We start from the raw sequence: 17,356 nt of genomic DNA on the forward strand, positions 1-17,356 counted from the left end.
CACATGAAGAATATGTTTTATTTTTAAATGAAACAAAGCAAAACACACAGGATTTGTTACATCCAGCAGTTTTGTAGTAAACTAGATTAAAAACCACGTAACTCTGCTTGAGATACTTTAGCAGATCCTGTTTCAACCTGTTTAACTCCTTGCATGCCTTAATATAGCTCTGATTTTTAACACCTATTCAATCTTTCTGCTTTTTTTCCAGGAAGCACATATCAAACGAGTTTGCAGCCAGGTATTTTCCAGTTTTCCGGATTTTGTGCAGTTAAGCAAAGATGCAGCCTTTGAAACAATTTCAGATCCAAAATATAGTGGAAAAATGAAGGTAAACCCATTCCTTAGAAGAAAAATATTATTAATATTTATAGATTTGGCCTATATTATATGGATATAAGAAAACATGCACCTAATATTTGGGGGGTTTTAATTACTCTGTTTATGGTTGATCATACAACAGAAGGTATCTCCTGTCATGGATCAGTATTTATCTGGGCAAAAACTGGGTAAGAGTAGTCTGTGATGCTAAAACTTTCTGTGAGTTTTAGCTTCACATATTTGATGGTGGGCATGAAAATGACCCTTATACTCAACGGAACTATTGTTTCATGAGATCATGGATTCCAGTGACAGTCAGAAATATTTGGCAAAGAAAGGAAAGTAAAACAAAATCATTATGGGCTTAATCATTTGTACACAGCTTCAATTTTGTGTGTTGTTCCAGTCTCTCCTCTCAAAAATCGTATGTTAGACTTCGAAAGAGTTGAGAGGATGGTTCAGAGAAGGGCCACAAGGGTGATCAGTAATTGTGTGTCAGAAGCAGCCAAGTAGGCTGGGACCCTCCAGACTATAAAGAATGTCAAAGGATAAATGTAAGTGGGACCTACACAATCATTAATAGGATGGAACTGGTGAAGATGTACTGAGTACATATTGACTTCTTGAGCCTTTGGACTTTAAATGAAAATAATTGTAGTTGTGCTGCAGATTACCAAAATAAATGTGTCCAGTATGAATTTGCAAAACTCCTCATCTCAGAAACTGTCTTTCTCTGGTTTCAGAGAGAAGCAAAAGATGACATGGTGACATATAGTGTAGATGATGATGATGTTGTTTAATGTAGATGAAAAGTGTATCTAATATAGCTAATTATAAAGAAAACCATACTAGTTTTAGTAGTACTCTGGAGCTGAGAGTGACTGGGGCGGAGGTGGTTAGAAGCTATGCAGAATTTTGCCTCTCCATAAACCTAGATGCTAACATTTCCTTCCTGGGACTGGTGGCAGTGAGAGGCCTCCCATGAGGCTCCTTATTACTCTGTACAACTACCTGAAATGAGATTGTGGTAAGTAACCTGTCCTGATTGTGGCCAGGGTTACTTTTGTGTGGTAGCTGTGAGGGGGCAGTGCCTGGAGTGGTGCAGGTGGCCTAGGGGTTATTCTATACAGCCCAGAAAACCTGATGTGTCCTGGAGTGCATCAAAGGTGGTGTGGTCAGCAGGGCAAGCAAGTTTGTTTTCCTTCTCTGCTCCAGTCTTACGGTGTACCTTTCTCAGCACAAAAAGTATATGGACATGTTGGAACAAGTTGAAGATCATGGAGCCATGAAGATAATTAGATGGGTGGAACACCTCGTCTGTGAGGAAAGGCTGAGGGAGTTGAGGTTGCTGAGTCTGGAGAAGAGAAGGCTCTTGGGTAATCTTATTGCCACCTTTCACTGATGAGGGAAATCTAAAGAAATCTGGAGGGGGACTTTCTACAGCGGTAGGACAAGGGATAGTAGTATCAAAGTGAACCGGAATAAGTTTAGATTGGATAATAGGAAGAAATTCTTCACTGTGAGGGTAGTGAGGCACTGGAGCAAGTTCCCTGTAGAAGCTATGGATGGCCCATCCCTGGAAGTGTTAAAGGCCAGTAGGGACTTTGAGTCTAGTAGGTGGCATCCCTTCCCATGGTGGCATGGTTTGAAACTAAATGATCATTAACCCAAACTGTTGTATGATTTGGTGATCTTTGTGCCTGGAGGGAGGATAATGGGTTATATAGCTATCAATGAAAATAAACTGGGTTTTGAGTCCATTCATTTTAACTTCATGTTGCCAAAAATTGGTTCATACCTTTTTAGTGTGGTGACTTGCTTTTCTGTTTTCTATTCCTAATTATAAAATGGAAGATATTTGTCATGATTTTGCATTTTATACTGTGAAAGCAAAATCATTCAGGAAGTATTTAATTTAGAAAGTTGTCTTATCATAAGAAAGCAATCACAGAAGAGACAACTGGTACTAGAGCTTGGACATGGCTTTGTCAAATTTTTATTTGGACATAACTGAGACAACTGATAATAAAATGTTTTTAATAAAGTCGTTGCACTGTACTACTTTGCATTTCTGGTTTCATAAATAAATTCTAGAAATTAAGTGAAATTCTTCTGTAACTTTCATCTGGTAGTGTAGTCTGAATAAGTATTACTTTGTCTTTAACTTAAAATTCAGTACAGACTACACAGAAATTTGGTATATGTGATTATTCTTTTGTAGATAATCTTAGTTGCAAAGGAATAGTTTGTGGCATTTTTTAAAAATTTATTCAGTGAAGGGGGAAAGGATGTGATTTTTTTTAAAAATGAAGTTTATTAGCTAAGCAGCTGTTACTGTTTTGCCAAGTTGAAAAGGTTTCATCTGCTTAACATTCCTGTTCTCCAACTAAACAGAGATAAAACACACAGGGAAACATTCTGTTACGGGATACGAATTACTTCCACCAGTAAAACTAGATTTGCTTGTACACAAGGGTTAAAGAGTGGCCTTTATGTGGTTTTTGTGTCCTGCCTGTTGCTCTGACTGCAGTCATCTCTCTGTGTTTTGCAAGCTGTAACATTAACAACATGCCACTCCAGGTTTTCTGGTCTGAATTTTGGATTACAACAAGAGCTTGGAAAAAACAGTCCCTACAATCCAAATGTAGAGCATGTATAATCGTCGATGGTGTACCTAGTATGCTATAATGAGGACACTAATATATCTGTGTTACAGTGGGAGCTGGGTGGTACACAGTGATGGAAAGCTTCAGAGGTTTTTGTGAAATTATCCCCTTCTGTTTACTCATACTGCAGAACATACGGTTTGCCAGCTTTGCTGACACATTTTATTATAAGGTGAATTTCATGCTTAGGTTTTTAAACAGGAGTAGTTGATATATGAGAACTGAGTGAAAGGAGTGTCATGCTTTGTTTGGAAACAACTGTTTTTCTGTCATGATGTAAGATAGTCAGGACCTGCAAAGTGTAAGGAGAAGTGGTTCATTGCTTATGAAATGCAATGAATTCAGATTGTCAACACAGAAGTGTTGGGGACTGCTTGGAAAAGAAAAGTGAGAATAGCTTTACAATCGTACAGTAATTCTCATTCAGACCACCTTGTTTGATTATTTCTACAGTTTTGTTAAAATTGTGTCTCAGAGAGACTCTGTAAGCTTTCTAAGTATTCATTTAATAACATGTCTGGACAGTTGAATTTTTTTTTTTTAAGATTTAATTTTTTTAACTGCACACATTTCCACAGGCATCCATTTGTGGGGTTTTGGAATAATGTTCTTAATACAAATCTCTTAGGAATACCTGTTGTATTGATTTAATTATTTTTGCTTGGGGTATCATCCATCATTCATTAGAAAAATGGAAGTCTATTGGAGCACTTTACACTTAAAACTTACAAGAAATTGTAACCTCTAGCATTAAACATAGCCCTGACCAAGGCAGACCTGTCTTTGAAGGCTTAAAAAATACTGTAGGCTAACTTGAACATCGCTATAGAAAAAAATTCTCAGAAGCAAGAGGTAAAATTTCATCACATACAGGCAAGTCACAGTGTGTAACAATGGGGAGATGTATGTTTAAATCCATGTGGACTCTCACAAAGAACATGTGGCTTCTGCTTGAGTATGGTCAAGTATTTCTGTTTCGAACTAAAAACATACAGGATACTTTTTTTGTGTGCAAGTGTAGAATTTACTTCTCTTTGGTGCAAAGGCATTCATTACTTTTCCATGTTAGAGTTGTTTCTTACTCCAAAATACCTAAATTCCCAATAGGAGTGAAATTGATCAATTTTATTTAAGCAAATTGTGTGGATTTATTTTTGTATTCTCCTATTTTGTATGCACACTATTTGACCTGTAACTTTAACAATTACACAGAAGCCAATTCCCTCTAGTTTAAAAGAATGTCACTTTTGTTTCTTTTCTTAATGTGGCTAAATAAAATGCAAATCTAAGTAGTATAGCTCTTGTTAAATTACCTTTTGTGTATTTTTCCCCAGTAAAATAAGTCCTAGTTTATATGTTCATGTACAATGAAACAAGGCCAAAAATCTGTCATTTGTATCTTATTTTCACTTGTAACAAGCTGGCTAACATTTACTAAGGAGATCATAAGCGACATATAATTGCCATTTTATGTTCTAGATATTGTCCAGAATTGTAGCATTAATACAAACATTCATCATTATTTGATTGTCAAAAATTTGTTAGGCTTGTAGTGGAGTAACTCTTGTTTAACAGTTTATCTATTTATCAGTGAATAAATACAGTTTCAAAAATACTTATTGCCCAGTGGGAAAAAGCTACAGGCATGGTACAGAAAATTCATCTTTTCCCATTTTGTATGGCTTCCGTACAGTGCTCTGGAGCTGCCATTGCCAGATGTGGACATGCTTCTTTTAAAAATAACAGTATCACTATTATACACAAGTCTCTGGATTATTTGCTTCCCCACCAAAGGAACGTTGTGTGTGGGCGGATTATTGGCATTTCAAGGTCTGTGCAGAGTCTGGGAAGCTGGATCCTACTGTAAACAGAGCAACAGATGAGAGTGGGAGCAGGGGGGGCATACATCTCACTGATTATTTTAAGAAGATAAGTTCCAAGAAGCTCTGAACTCAGATGTAGGATAGAAAGTTTTAACAGACTTCAGAGTTTTCAGGATAAATGTGGGCATTTTTTAAATGAAAAAACTCAGAATCTGAGCTAGTGTGTGACACAAGTAACTTTTTGTTGCAGTCCATACACTGACACAAGTAGCTTCTGAATCTACTACCTCTTAGTGATCTGATGACTTTTTCACAGTAGGATTTCCATGAACATCATTGAAAAGTGCAAAGTTCCAGCATCTCCATTACCTTTGGCCCATATATTATGTTAGTAATGATTTTTGTTATGGTTCTGTTTGGCTTGGCAAATAATTAAGTATAGTGTAGCCTCTTTGGAGGTTGAAAATATGAGTAAATGTGTGTGAGATGACCTGTAGATAAAAATTTCTTCATTTTACTGCTGTGGTTCATTTGCAGGTCCTTCAACAGCTTTTAAATCACTTTCGAAAAAATAAGGATAAAGTTCTTCTTTTCTCCTTTTCCACAAAGGTGAGGTCCATGTGATTTTTATCAGTTAAGCACAGCAGTGAGTTCTGAAGTGTGAATCTGAAAGTTGACACCTTGTCAACCACATTTCCTTATTGCTTCTACTGTGAGGAATAATTACAAGGACAGTGTGCTGTCCACAAGCATATTGAAACATGTTACCTCATGGTAAAAATTCTAATAGCAAAACAAGTCTAAGACTCTTGTGCCTTACCCTAAAGCTTTTTGAAATAGTTGTGTTACTTCAGATGCAGATAGCTGAGTTCAGCTGGTGTGTCTTGAGTTAGAGCACTGTCACAGCTCAGTATGACTGCCATATCATAAAATGTTTGTGTTAGCACTGAAAGTTGTTAAGTTTCCTCATTCTGTTGACTTTTGATCATCATCAGCAATGAAACTTCAATTCTTGCTACACTAGTTGATTTGAACTTAAAACTATCTAATTGGAGCCATATATGAGGACATACGTGTACATTTTACTTTTAAGGTACTTGCTTCTTGGTTGCCTTATTAGAGAATAATGTGTTTCCTTAAAAAGTGTGCTCTACAGGTAGTGGGGCTTTTCACACGGCCGACGAGAATCATGAATTTTGATACCAAAATGGCAAAGATTTACTGTCATTAGCAATGAGTGGTGTACTGAAAATATACTGGATAAACATGGCCCCTGTGATCATGTTCAAATAAAAAGATACTGTTAAGTACTTGACCTTTTCTTTGCCTTTTTTCTTCATTTTTCTACTCAGTTGCTAGATGTGCTGGAACAGTACTGCATGGCATCTGGGCTAGATTACCGAAGACTTGATGGAAATACGAAATCAGAAGATAGGATCAGAATTGTAAGAGAGTTCAACAGCATTCAGGAAATTAACATATGTCTTGTATCTACAATGTAAGAAAATTTAACTTGTAGTTTGCTTCAATATATCTGTCTAATGTTCAGTAAATTGGTTACTCTGCATTTTTCCTGCTTGTGAGGGATTACTTTTTGAGAAAGTGACAGTAAGTATAGACTTCCTGCTTTGATCTGATGCTTCTTAAAATACATGGACACCTTCTCCTTCCCCTCTTCCTGCGTCATGAGCGTATCTAAGATCAGAAAGAAGTGTGTCTTCTGGATCCTAAATTTTCTGGTTATAGGATTGAGGAAACAGTTTTAAACACTATTAAAACATTATTATTATGTCATTATCTACAAATGGCTTTTAATTTTATGTGGACAGATTCAGTTTCTTGTACTAGTAGAACTAGTGAATGTGAACATGACATGCCATATTGAACTGAAAAATTCTCTCACTATTAATCAGATTAATTGGCTAGCATGTCTATTTAAAATATTTCAGAAGAAGAAATATCTTTGATTGTCTTTTTAAAATGTATTTACCTATCAGATTTGTTTATCAATTTATGATGCATAGTGAATTATTTTGAAATAGATTATTATGTTCAACTAAAGTTATTGTTACTACAATGACTATTTATTTTATTCAGGTTACTTCCATGCTTCCTCTTGGATTAAGTTTTTTGCTGGGCAAGGGCAGAAAAGGAGCCAAGAGAAGCTTTGCTTCTTTTGCCTCCTAGCCAGAGGGAAAAACTCAGTGAAACTTCATAAAATATTGTTGAGTATACAGTCGCTGTAGTTATTTACTGGAAATGGGTATGTTGAAGTTAGGAGGATCTACACTACCACTATTTATCTAGAAGTCAGACATATCTTAATATGCTATTGCAGGTAGATATTAGAGCAGTCTTCAAATACTCTGGTGATTATGTATAGGGTTGTGAAGAGATTTGTGATAGTGTTCATATACAATGGTTTGTAATGTCTGTCAGCTGTGGAGTCTGGCCATCAGCTTCTCTAAGACCTTTATGAGTCCATACCCCTTGTCCCTGAAGACAGAGGGAAATTTCAGAATCTGTAGCATTACGAAGGACTAATTTTTGCTTCAGTCAGTACTGTAATCATAGCCCTATCAGTTGTCTTTCATTAATTGACATAAAAACAAAAATGAAGGTTAAGTAATCAGAGATGGACTTTCTCCGCTCTGTTTTGAGAGCTTGTGTATAGAGACTAGTGAGTCTTCTCTGTCTGCTGATGGTGCTGGAGAAGTGTCTTGATCCTGTTGTTCCTTGTTTTACTTAGCTTAAACGAGTGAAAGGAACAAACCATAATGGAATTACAGTCAATATAAGTAGTGTGTTGTAAGCAAAATGAGGGGTGCTATTGTTTGCCTAGTTTATTACAGATAACAGAAAGTGATCTTTTTTCCTTGTGTGATACACAGTAATGTAAACATCTTTACATTTGTAATCATTTGGTAATTAGAAAGTGATTTTTACTAGTTCCATGTAAAAGAGATTAATCTCTCACTCAGATTTTAGGCATACATTCAATAATAATATGCTTTAGAGCATATGTATATATTCTATGTTTTTCAGTACAGAGGACATTAACAGAATTGGTTCATAGTCTTCTGTCTACTTTCTTGCAAAGTTTCTGGCTGATTGTTCCATGTAGTCAACTTGTGTGTTCTGAAAGTCTCATTGCTCAGTGAGCCAAATGTTGATTTTCACTGAAAATACTTGCACGGTCTTTTGGATGTGTAAATGCATTCTACAGAGGATGAATTCTCCGCGTAGTAATCTTGAGACTGTTATTATGTTCACTGGCACAACTATCATGCAACTTATAAAACATAAAGCACGATCAGAGAATTACAGTGCAGTAGTGATGATAATTTCATAATTTGTTAAATTTGCAGTGTCCCATAGAGCTTTGAAAATCCTGATAATTAATTGATTGGTGAAGTTTTTTGGGAAATGAGGCCTTAGAAAAGAAAATAAAATAATTAAAGAATAAAAAAAGAAAAGTTTGTCTATCTTTAGGTTTGACCTCAAGTCTTGCAGTTAATATTAGTTAATTGACCAAGTGTAGTCATATGACTGTCCCTACTGCTTTTATTGACAAATAGCACTTGTGTTAGTTGTTAATGCTTACAGGAATGACTTCCCTGAGACTGTAACCACTTTAGTGGAAGCTGCATAGCATTATTGCCAAAAACTATGTACTGGGATTAGAGAAAGTAAAATTTCACCTGTAATTTTTCTGCTTCCATAATGATAACTGGCATAAAACTGGTTATGAATTTCATTATAATATTTGAGACCTGTGTAAGACTTAATGGGAATGAAGTAGCAATGGGGATTTTTACTAAATAAGTTTATAGCAGTTGCTTATGACTCAACTACAGGCTATTCATACAGTCTGTAATGATCTTGAGATTTACATGAGAAAACTACATTTTATGGCAGTGGTTATTTGAGTACTGGGTTATTTTAGTACAACAGTAATACAAAGCTGTACTGCACTGTTTTCAATATCTTTAAATGTGTTATTTTTTTTAAGTTGGGGAAAGGTAGGCAAACATGGACCTACTACAGAACAACCTGGTTGCAGGTTTTTTCTTACTGTCATATAGTTCTGGTTTTTCATTTTCATGTTTTCAGGGCTGGTGGACTAGGTCTTAATTTTGTTGGTGCCAATGTTGTTATACTGTTTGATCCTACATGGAATCCAGGAAATGATCTTCAAGCAATTGACAGGTACACTCTCAAAATACAGAAATTGATCCATGTTGCATTCTTCCATTCATTCTGTAATCTTATTGTCCAGCTAAAACTTTTCCTCAAGTAAGAATTTTTTTACATTGTCTGATTAATCCACAGTAGGAGAAGTCCAACTAAAGTAGATTTTAGCTTTGATGTGATTATTTTTAACCCTAAATTTTGCAATTTATTTTCCTTTATTTCTGTTTTGCAGCAGTGGGCCAAACAAAAACTCAACAAAAACCTCCTTGTGGTTACTGTAAATTCTTGGATCTCTAGATATGTGTGTGTAGATGACATTTTTCTTGTGTTTTTCATGAAGAATACATTGTAGTTGACCCTAGTTCAAATGATGTTTTGAGTTCCAAAACCCTAAATGACTGGGATGCTTTATGTTCTCTTCTGCTTTACCATTGTAGAGATTACTGCCTTTTTAGCACTCACATCTATCTCTGATACTATGATGTTGGAGTATTTCCAGTAATGCAGATTTTTCTTTCAAGGCTTTTTGACTGTAGGATGTTTCCCTAGGAATCCAAGGCAGACCTTTAAGTAACTGAAGTAAAGAATAATAAAAACCAATAAATAATATTAAAAACGTATAAAAGAATATTAAAAATTCAGTAGATTTATATATTTTCATGAGCAGAGGTACACTTGTTTCTGTTATCTCATGCAATTACGTAATCGTGTTTTAAGGGTCTTTTCTGTTTTCTAGGATGTGTGCATGTGCACCTGTTCTAGAGAAATATATCAGAAACATGTATTGGGGACTATCTTTGAGGAATATTTATAAGATCACATTACTATGAATTGTTTTAACTTTCTGTGAATTTTGTGGATTATAGTCTAGTAGAGGTCTTACAATTTACCATTTGAATAGAACACTACCTGTTCATTAGCTGTTTTTATTATGTTGTAAAGTGATCTAGAAAGTTAAGAAAGAACAGACTGCTCCAAGTAACCCATGAGTTAATTTCTGCATAATGGAAATAGGAGAATACTTGGAGCAAAAGTAGGTGGAAACACAGAGGGAAAAAAACCAAACCTAAGATAAACAGAGTGGATGTGTTTTCTGGAGAGATGGGAGACAGTTCTTGTGATATAAAATGAGGAGAAAGCTTTTTAAACTGGATAGGCCTGGGGAGAAATATGAAATAGTAAAGGAAAATAAAATGAATTACTGAGGAAAATTCAGAAAAGTAAGGAAAATAACCCAGTCAGCATATGTGTGATTTAGAATAGTCCTGTTTTATTAGTATGCTTTTATATATTTAGTTTGTTTATTGTTTATTACTACCTGTAAGGGCTGTCATATCTTAAAATGTTTTTAATGTGCCATGTCCTTGCAGAGCATATAGAATTGGCCAACACAGAGCTGTTAAAGTGTTTAGATTGATATCCTTGGGAACTGTGGAAGAGATGATGTACTTGCGACAAGTTTATAAACAGGTAACGCTTATAAACTGTTTAAATGGGGAGCTCTTCCTAGCAGTTTCAGGGACTGAAAGCTAATCTTTTTTCAGGGGCTGAAAGCTAATCTGGCTTACAGTAAAATTGTAGTTTACCTTGTGTTTATGGTGTACGATGTTACCTTAATTTACTAAGCAAAGGTGCATCATTTAGCAGTTGTTAAAGAATGTAACAATTATATTTGTATTCACGTTTTTCTGTAACTATTGACAGTTTAATTATGCAGTGTACACTATTCAGGTTATACAGAGAACTGTTTTTTATTTGAAGACTTGTAAAGTACAGCTGTGATAGTTGTAGTTAGTATCTGCAGCAGTCTGATTCAGGCAGCTTTTTCTCATGAAAGTCTGTAGAAAGTAAAGCAGAAATCTTGCTGATGCTATATAAGAAAAGCAAGAAGCATGGCCACTTTCCTGATTCCATAAATTTATGTGTAAGAGGAGAGGGAAACACCGTTGGTTCTGTTATGGAGAAGTGATGCTGCTTGCTGGAACACTCAGCCTGGATCAGTTGCACTTTCTAGATTTTTTGGTTTGCACTGGTAGGCTTTGTCCTTGTTACAGCCATAACAGGTCTAATTTTTGCAGTAGCCAGAAGGGGGCATCGCCAGGGCCTGAAAGTTATTCCCTGCCACCTCCCATCATTTTTTGAGAATCGGGGAAATGGTCTCCTCTGGGTTGTGTAGTGTGGTGGAGGGAGAGGTTGGGTGTTATTGGGGTTTTCCAAGTGATGAGCAATTGGGTACAAATTGTTCACATCTCTTGCACACTCTATTCATATTGTTGCTGTTATTGTTAGTTTCTTACTTTGTTATTGTTTCTGGTAAATTGTTCTTCTCACAACCCCTGATCTTCACCCTGAGCCTCCAATTACCCTGTTCAGCTGCAGGGGGAGGGGGAATTTCTAAATTGGGAAATATAATTTCTAAACTATGACAGACTTAATATTTAAGAGCAGGGAAAGACGAGTGTGGGATTTGAGGAACACATAATCTAGGAACTGTTTCTTGATGAGATCAGAATTAAAACAAAAAATAAGCAAATCCAAACACGATCAGCAAAGAGCAGGCTACAGAATAGTAAGAAATTAGAAGAAATATGAACATGTTTCTCTCAACAGAAGTTGCAATTTAAGAAGTAAGATGATGGACTTTTTTCCAGTTCTGACGTTACAGACATGTAAACTTGGAGAAAGGAAGAAAACCATTGGGATACAGTTGTTCTGAGGAATGCATTGCATAGAAAAGATAAAAGTAGGTCACCTCAGTGGGAGACTGATACTACATATTGAAGAAAACTTCATTAGACTTGAGGAATTAACCTAAAATTTGAAATTTTGTCCATAAAAATGAAAAACTGTTACTGAGTCTTCAGTGACAAGCACTTGCAGTTGGGTTGTTTACAAGGAGGAAGTTGGAGGCTGAAAGAGTGGGAAATGCAGCAGTAAAGAGATTGTCATTAGATTCCTCAGATCTGAATAAGTAACAAATTAAAATAAGGTTTTAAGATCATATGATTTCATAGAGAAATAGTCATAAAAGGAATTTATCCTCAGGAGGACCAAATCTTGAGCTGCTGTTAAGTAATGTGTATGATTTACATTAAAATGCTACTTCTGGAAGTGTAACAGTGACGTTTATCTCACTTAAAGGCAGTGTTTTGTAAATGCCAAAAAGCTGTTAGAGTTCTGTTTATTTTTGACAAAATGGTCTAAATAAGAAAGAGGAAATTTACAGAAAAATTAAAAGAAGCAGGTGGTGGGCTGAACAGGTAATTGGGAAATTTTCAGAGATTCTGTATCAGAAGCTCAGAATGAGACCTTTTAGTAGTTGAAATAATAACCTAGAAAGGCTAGTTAAATATAACGCATATACTAAAACAATTTTGAGGGATAGTGGTCTAAAAACATGGAAGCTAATAGTTCAGTTCTTTAACACATCATGAGCATAAACTGTACTGCTCTATGGACATTAGTAAGGTTTAAAAGAGTGTTTATTGCAAAAAACACCTCTAAACTTTATTGTTTACATGCACATTCATGGAAAAGCTTATAGAAGATCCTGTTCTCAAAAGTACTTGTGCAAAGTACTTTCGAGAATTCCTTTAGTCAGCAAGTATCGATAGAAGTCTCAGAAAGTCTCAGGCTAACAAAATGAGCAAAAAAAGATTAAAACCAACTATATTCACTGAAATTGTAAAGAAGGGAAACCTGCCTTGCAGACATCTTTGAAGCTGGTGATCTCATAGAAAAAGAAGACCTGGATATTGTCTGTTTGGATTTCCAAAAAGCATGTTTACGTCTTGAAAGGACGTATAGATCTTTTTTCCTTTCCCCCCTTTCCCCCCTTTCCCCCCTTTCCCCCCTTTCCCCCCTTTCCCCCCTTTCCCCCCTTTCCCCCCTTTCTCGCCTTTCCCCCCTTTCCCCCCTTTCCCCTTTTTCTTTTCTTTTTTTCTTCTGCTTTCTTTTATTTTTTTCTTCTTTTGTGTTTTTCTTTTTTTCAAATTGATTTGTATTTTTCAAGTTGAATAAGCAGCAATAAACAGTAATTATATGTGTGAGGGTTGGGGTTTTTTGGCTATACTTGGGATTGCTTTCCCTTAGCAAGTGAATATACAGTGCAAAGGAAGGTGAAAAAAATACTGTTTAGTATAGTGGAAACTGAGCTGTCAAGACATAGAGGAGTGACAGTAATATGTATAGTAGGTGTCTGATAATAGGCAACAGTGCAGCAAAAGTCTTCAAATAGTCTATTCTTTTTTAATTCAGTAAAGCCAAGCAGGTTCATATTATACCACAGTCTATTATACCAACATCTGCCAGGGAAATTAAAACAAAGTATCCTCTCTTAGGAATTTCTGCTTGTTCCAGCTAAAGCTGTGTATATAATGTGGGTGCCAGGAAATTCTGACGTGTTGTTGTAGCAAACACTTCTGAAATCTCTTGTGTTGTTCTGTTTTAGCAACTTCACTGTGCAGTGATTGGAACTGAAAATGCCAGGCGGTATTTCGAGGCAGTGCAAGGATCGAAGGAACATCAAGGAGAGCTTTTTGGGATTCATAACCTTTTCAAACTTAGGACTCATGGGTCTTGTCTTACCAAAGACATACTGGAGGTGTGAAGTACTACCCTTTTATTTCTGGATATTAGTTTTACTTTTTTCCTTTCTTCATGAGACTTTTTGGTCATCATTTTGAATGATACTATAAAACACTGGTGCAAACACTATAAATCACTGGTGAAACTTCATCATGTCTTGTCTGTGTGCAATGACTTGAATGAAATAGGCATGCTAATTTCTCATTTTGGTACACACCAGATAAATTTCCCTAAATCCAAGAAAGGAAAAACTTGGATTATAATTTTCATAAATTTCCTAGTATATGTATTTTTTGTGTAAAAGCTGTGTAACTTAGCTTTTGATATTGTCATGCAGCTTTGTGCACAGATACCTTTTATTCATCAGTTACTCAGACTGATCTTTTAAGCCAGAATTCTTATCATGAATATATTTTTATGATCACATTAACCTCTTCGGAGTACTTTTGGGGATGTCAATAACTTTAAAAAAATTTTTGCTGCAGCTAGCTTACATCTTCAAATTTACTGCAGCTTTATTCCATGTTTCTTTTTCTTTCCATCCATTTGTTTTGTTATTTTTCCTCTGCTGTGAATTTAGTCTGGACCTTGCTTATTCTGCTTTTGATACTTGCACTTCTGAAAAAAGAAGGAAACGTCTTTTTCCTGTGCTTGTCTTTGTGTGTAATAAAAATTGTATCTGTTTACGTTAAAATATTTGATTGTTTTAGCGGGAAGGACGGGTAGAAGCAGGAGTCATGACAGCGACAACATGGCTGAAAGAAGAGAATCGTTCATGCAGCTCAGAAAAGGTGAGATTTCTTTGTGGACTGTAGACAGAGCATGACAGGCTTCTAGTTCCCAATATTGCAGTGGCACATGTGGGCAATAGGTCATTAGGCTGATAATACTTTTACCCTGTTAACAAGAGTTTGTTTGGGGAATTGTGGAAAAGAGTACAGTTGATTTAGATGATTGAAAGCTTCAGGTTTTGTGGAACTCTAAAAGGGCTATTTAGTAGTTGTAGTCAGACAATTAGAGAGTGATTCCCACCAACCCAGTGATCTGTTCAATACTTTTTTATTTGTAATTTTCTAATGGTTTCCTTCTGGAATAGGATCTTATTTTTTAGTTTTTTCCAGCAAAGGTTAGTTTTAACAGGAGCATTGAATTTGTGGGAATGTTTTTGACTGAGTGCCATGTTTGGGTATTTTAAGTAAAGTTATCATTAGATTAGATTGCACTGAATGATATTTTGTGAGTAAATGTCAGTATTTAATGTGTGCCCTTATATTGATCTCAGTCTCATATTGATAATACATAACTGGATAGTCATGATCTCACATATGTTTTGCTGACAAACAGCTACTTTTTAAGCAAATGTTAAATGCTTTTTGATAAGCAGAATTATATCAGGATTAACATTAATTTTAAAATGGCTCTTTGAATACAGCATTTTGGTATTTACTGTTCTGACTTCCATTTGCATGCTGTTATAATTCTTATCTCAGTATTATGCAGTTTCAGAGCTGTGTTCTGGACTTTAGTTAACCTTAAAAATGTTTAAAAACTGCCTGGGCATATTTTTGTTTGATTAGAGTAGGCCTTGATGAATTGTAGAGTGGAATGTTAGTCCCCGTATGCAAGGAAGTTAACCACTGCACTGAGATTTATTTTTGTTATGAATGTCATTACACACAATATTAAGGTTTGAATCAAGAAGTCACCTTCCAAAACACCCTTGAAACATGAAAAGTAGCAATGAGATCAGTACAAACTTGAAAAATACAGATGTGGATTGGGAAGGCATACATTGTTTTAGCAGTGTGCAGCATGTATTGTCTCAAGTACATAATACTATTGGTTATTTTCAGTGTTGTTCTGCTAAAAATATTCTGCCAGAGACTTCAGTAATTTCTCATTATGAATTATTTTGCATTATGTAATACTATTTTGTGTATTTTTTGCTTGAGTAACAGTGAAAATCCACTTCTTTTTCATTGCTTTGGAACTGGGTATGTTATGTATACTATTCATGTTAAATAACTTGTATTTTTTTTAAGTATGAGCAGCCAGACTGTCAAGAAGATGGAGATCCTCAAAGCATTCAAGCACAATTAAAAAGAGAAGAAACTGACTTTTGGGATGATTTCAGTGATGATGATATTCTGGAGCTTTCTGTGAAAAAATGTGTCAGAAGGAAGTCATACAAAGAAAATAATTTTATGGCAAAAAAAGGACAGCTTTCCTTAATGCAGTGTGGATTCTCTAAGTTGTTGCAGAGAGAAATTGAAACTACCAAAGAAGGGGATGATCATTACAACTCTCATCACTCAAGTTCTGATGATCACACTATAAGAAAAAATGTAAATAGCAAGCATGGTGGTTTTCAGAAATGTCAAACCAGTGTGCCTGTTTTGAAGCATGAGAAAGCTGTCTCCAAAGTTCTGTCTCCAAATGGAACTGATAAGCAAGATATGTGTAGTACAGACTGGCTTCGTTTATCACACTCTGAGGAGGAAGGGGACAGAAAAAATGAGGATCAAGGCATTTCAAAACAATGTGATACAGTCATGGAAACTGAAAGTAGTTCTGAAGCGGATGATGATGTCATCTTTCCTACCCAAGTTCAAGGATGCCAGCAACCAGTGCTTACTGGAGAAGTTGAAATACATCGCTCAATATCTGAAAATTGTGAAGAATTAGCAAAAGAAAACGTTGGGTTTGAATTTAAGGGAAACAGTAGACAATTTGGATTCCACAGTACTGAGTCAAATTTGAGCAATGCCTTGTCTTTTGAAGATGCCAAGAATGACATAGATTTGAAAGGAGCAAGCGACATAAGTGATGAGTCTGATGATATTGAACTTTCACGTAATTCTGAGTCAAAAAATCTAGGAACTTTGAGTTTTCCAAAGTGGAAGGAAGGATGTGCCCTTAACAATGAACTAGATGATGTCTCCAAGTCCCTGCTACAAGCAAAGAATCCCCATAGGAAAGGAAAGGAAAGTGGTTCTCAGAATATAGATGAATTCTCATCCTCTGAAGATAACTTTCCAGTTGAGAAAACTCGTGCCAGGAAGCAAAGCTACAGGTGTAAACAACAGAGAGGCAGAGTTCAGTTTGGGTCTAAAATGCTGTGTCCTGTTCAGGATACCTCTGTCGCACAAATGAAGTCTAGCAATTATGCTATGCATAGAACTTATGCAAGTAAAATTGAATTTGAGCATCAAGAGAAAAAAATTGAATCAATGGACAAATATTTAGGTAACTATTAAGTTAATTTGTTTGATTTTATTTCAACTAAAGTAATAACATATGTCTAATTTACCATTGTCAGCAGGTTTTAAGTTCTTCTTGCTATACATGTTTTTCTGTTACAAGATGTAGTAAATGCTCTGCTAAGTTTTTATTTAGTAATATCTTTCTGTATCTTTCTCTTTGTTAGTCTTACTTTTCTGTCTTACAGGGTGATTGCTTTGTAGTTCTGGTTAAATTCTTACCATCTCTTGCAATATGCTGAGATTGAACATTTATTAATATAATATAATATAATATAAATAATATAACATTATTTATTATTGTGAATATTTCACAAACGAAATATTTGAATTGCAAATTAACAGTCTTGACAGGGCTGTTAAATAAAATGTATAGAAAAAAAAAGAGTTGTGTGGGACTTTTAAACACCATGTGGATGACTTGATTCCTTAAGTCTTAATTTTAGCCACTGATCTTGCAGCAGTTAAGCAATAGATGCTTTGGAATGCCTTTGTCCATCTGAAA

General features: G+C 35.5%; 1 protein-coding gene across 3 annotated transcripts in view; it reads left to right on the top strand.

Annotated features, from left to right (window-relative positions):
- The window catches only part of ERCC6L2 (ERCC excision repair 6 like 2), a 54,039-nt gene that overhangs the window by 17,976 nt on the left and 18,707 nt on the right, over positions 1-17,356 (top strand). Inside the window, exons 9-16 of one of the 3 annotated variants that reach the window (XM_063422509.1) lie at positions 212-331; positions 5,348-5,419; positions 6,163-6,308; positions 8,924-9,019; positions 10,375-10,474; positions 13,455-13,607; positions 14,302-14,382; positions 15,634-16,837. In XM_063422509.1, coding sequence (XP_063278579.1) covers positions 212-331; positions 5,348-5,419; positions 6,163-6,308; positions 8,924-9,019; positions 10,375-10,474; positions 13,455-13,607; positions 14,302-14,382; positions 15,634-16,837 — 1,972 coding nt within the window. Of the gene's footprint in view, positions 1-211; positions 332-4,680; positions 4,971-5,347; positions 5,420-6,162; positions 6,309-8,923; positions 9,020-10,374; positions 10,475-13,454; positions 13,614-14,301; positions 14,383-15,633; positions 16,838-17,356 lie in introns of those variants that run through there. The other 2 variants (XM_063422510.1, XM_063422511.1) reach the window with 2 other exon arrangements.

Source organism: Prinia subflava, chromosome Z (assembly GCF_021018805.1).
Source record: "Prinia subflava isolate CZ2003 ecotype Zambia chromosome Z, Cam_Psub_1.2, whole genome shotgun sequence".
NCBI lineage: Eukaryota > Metazoa > Chordata > Aves > Passeriformes > Cisticolidae > Prinia > Prinia subflava.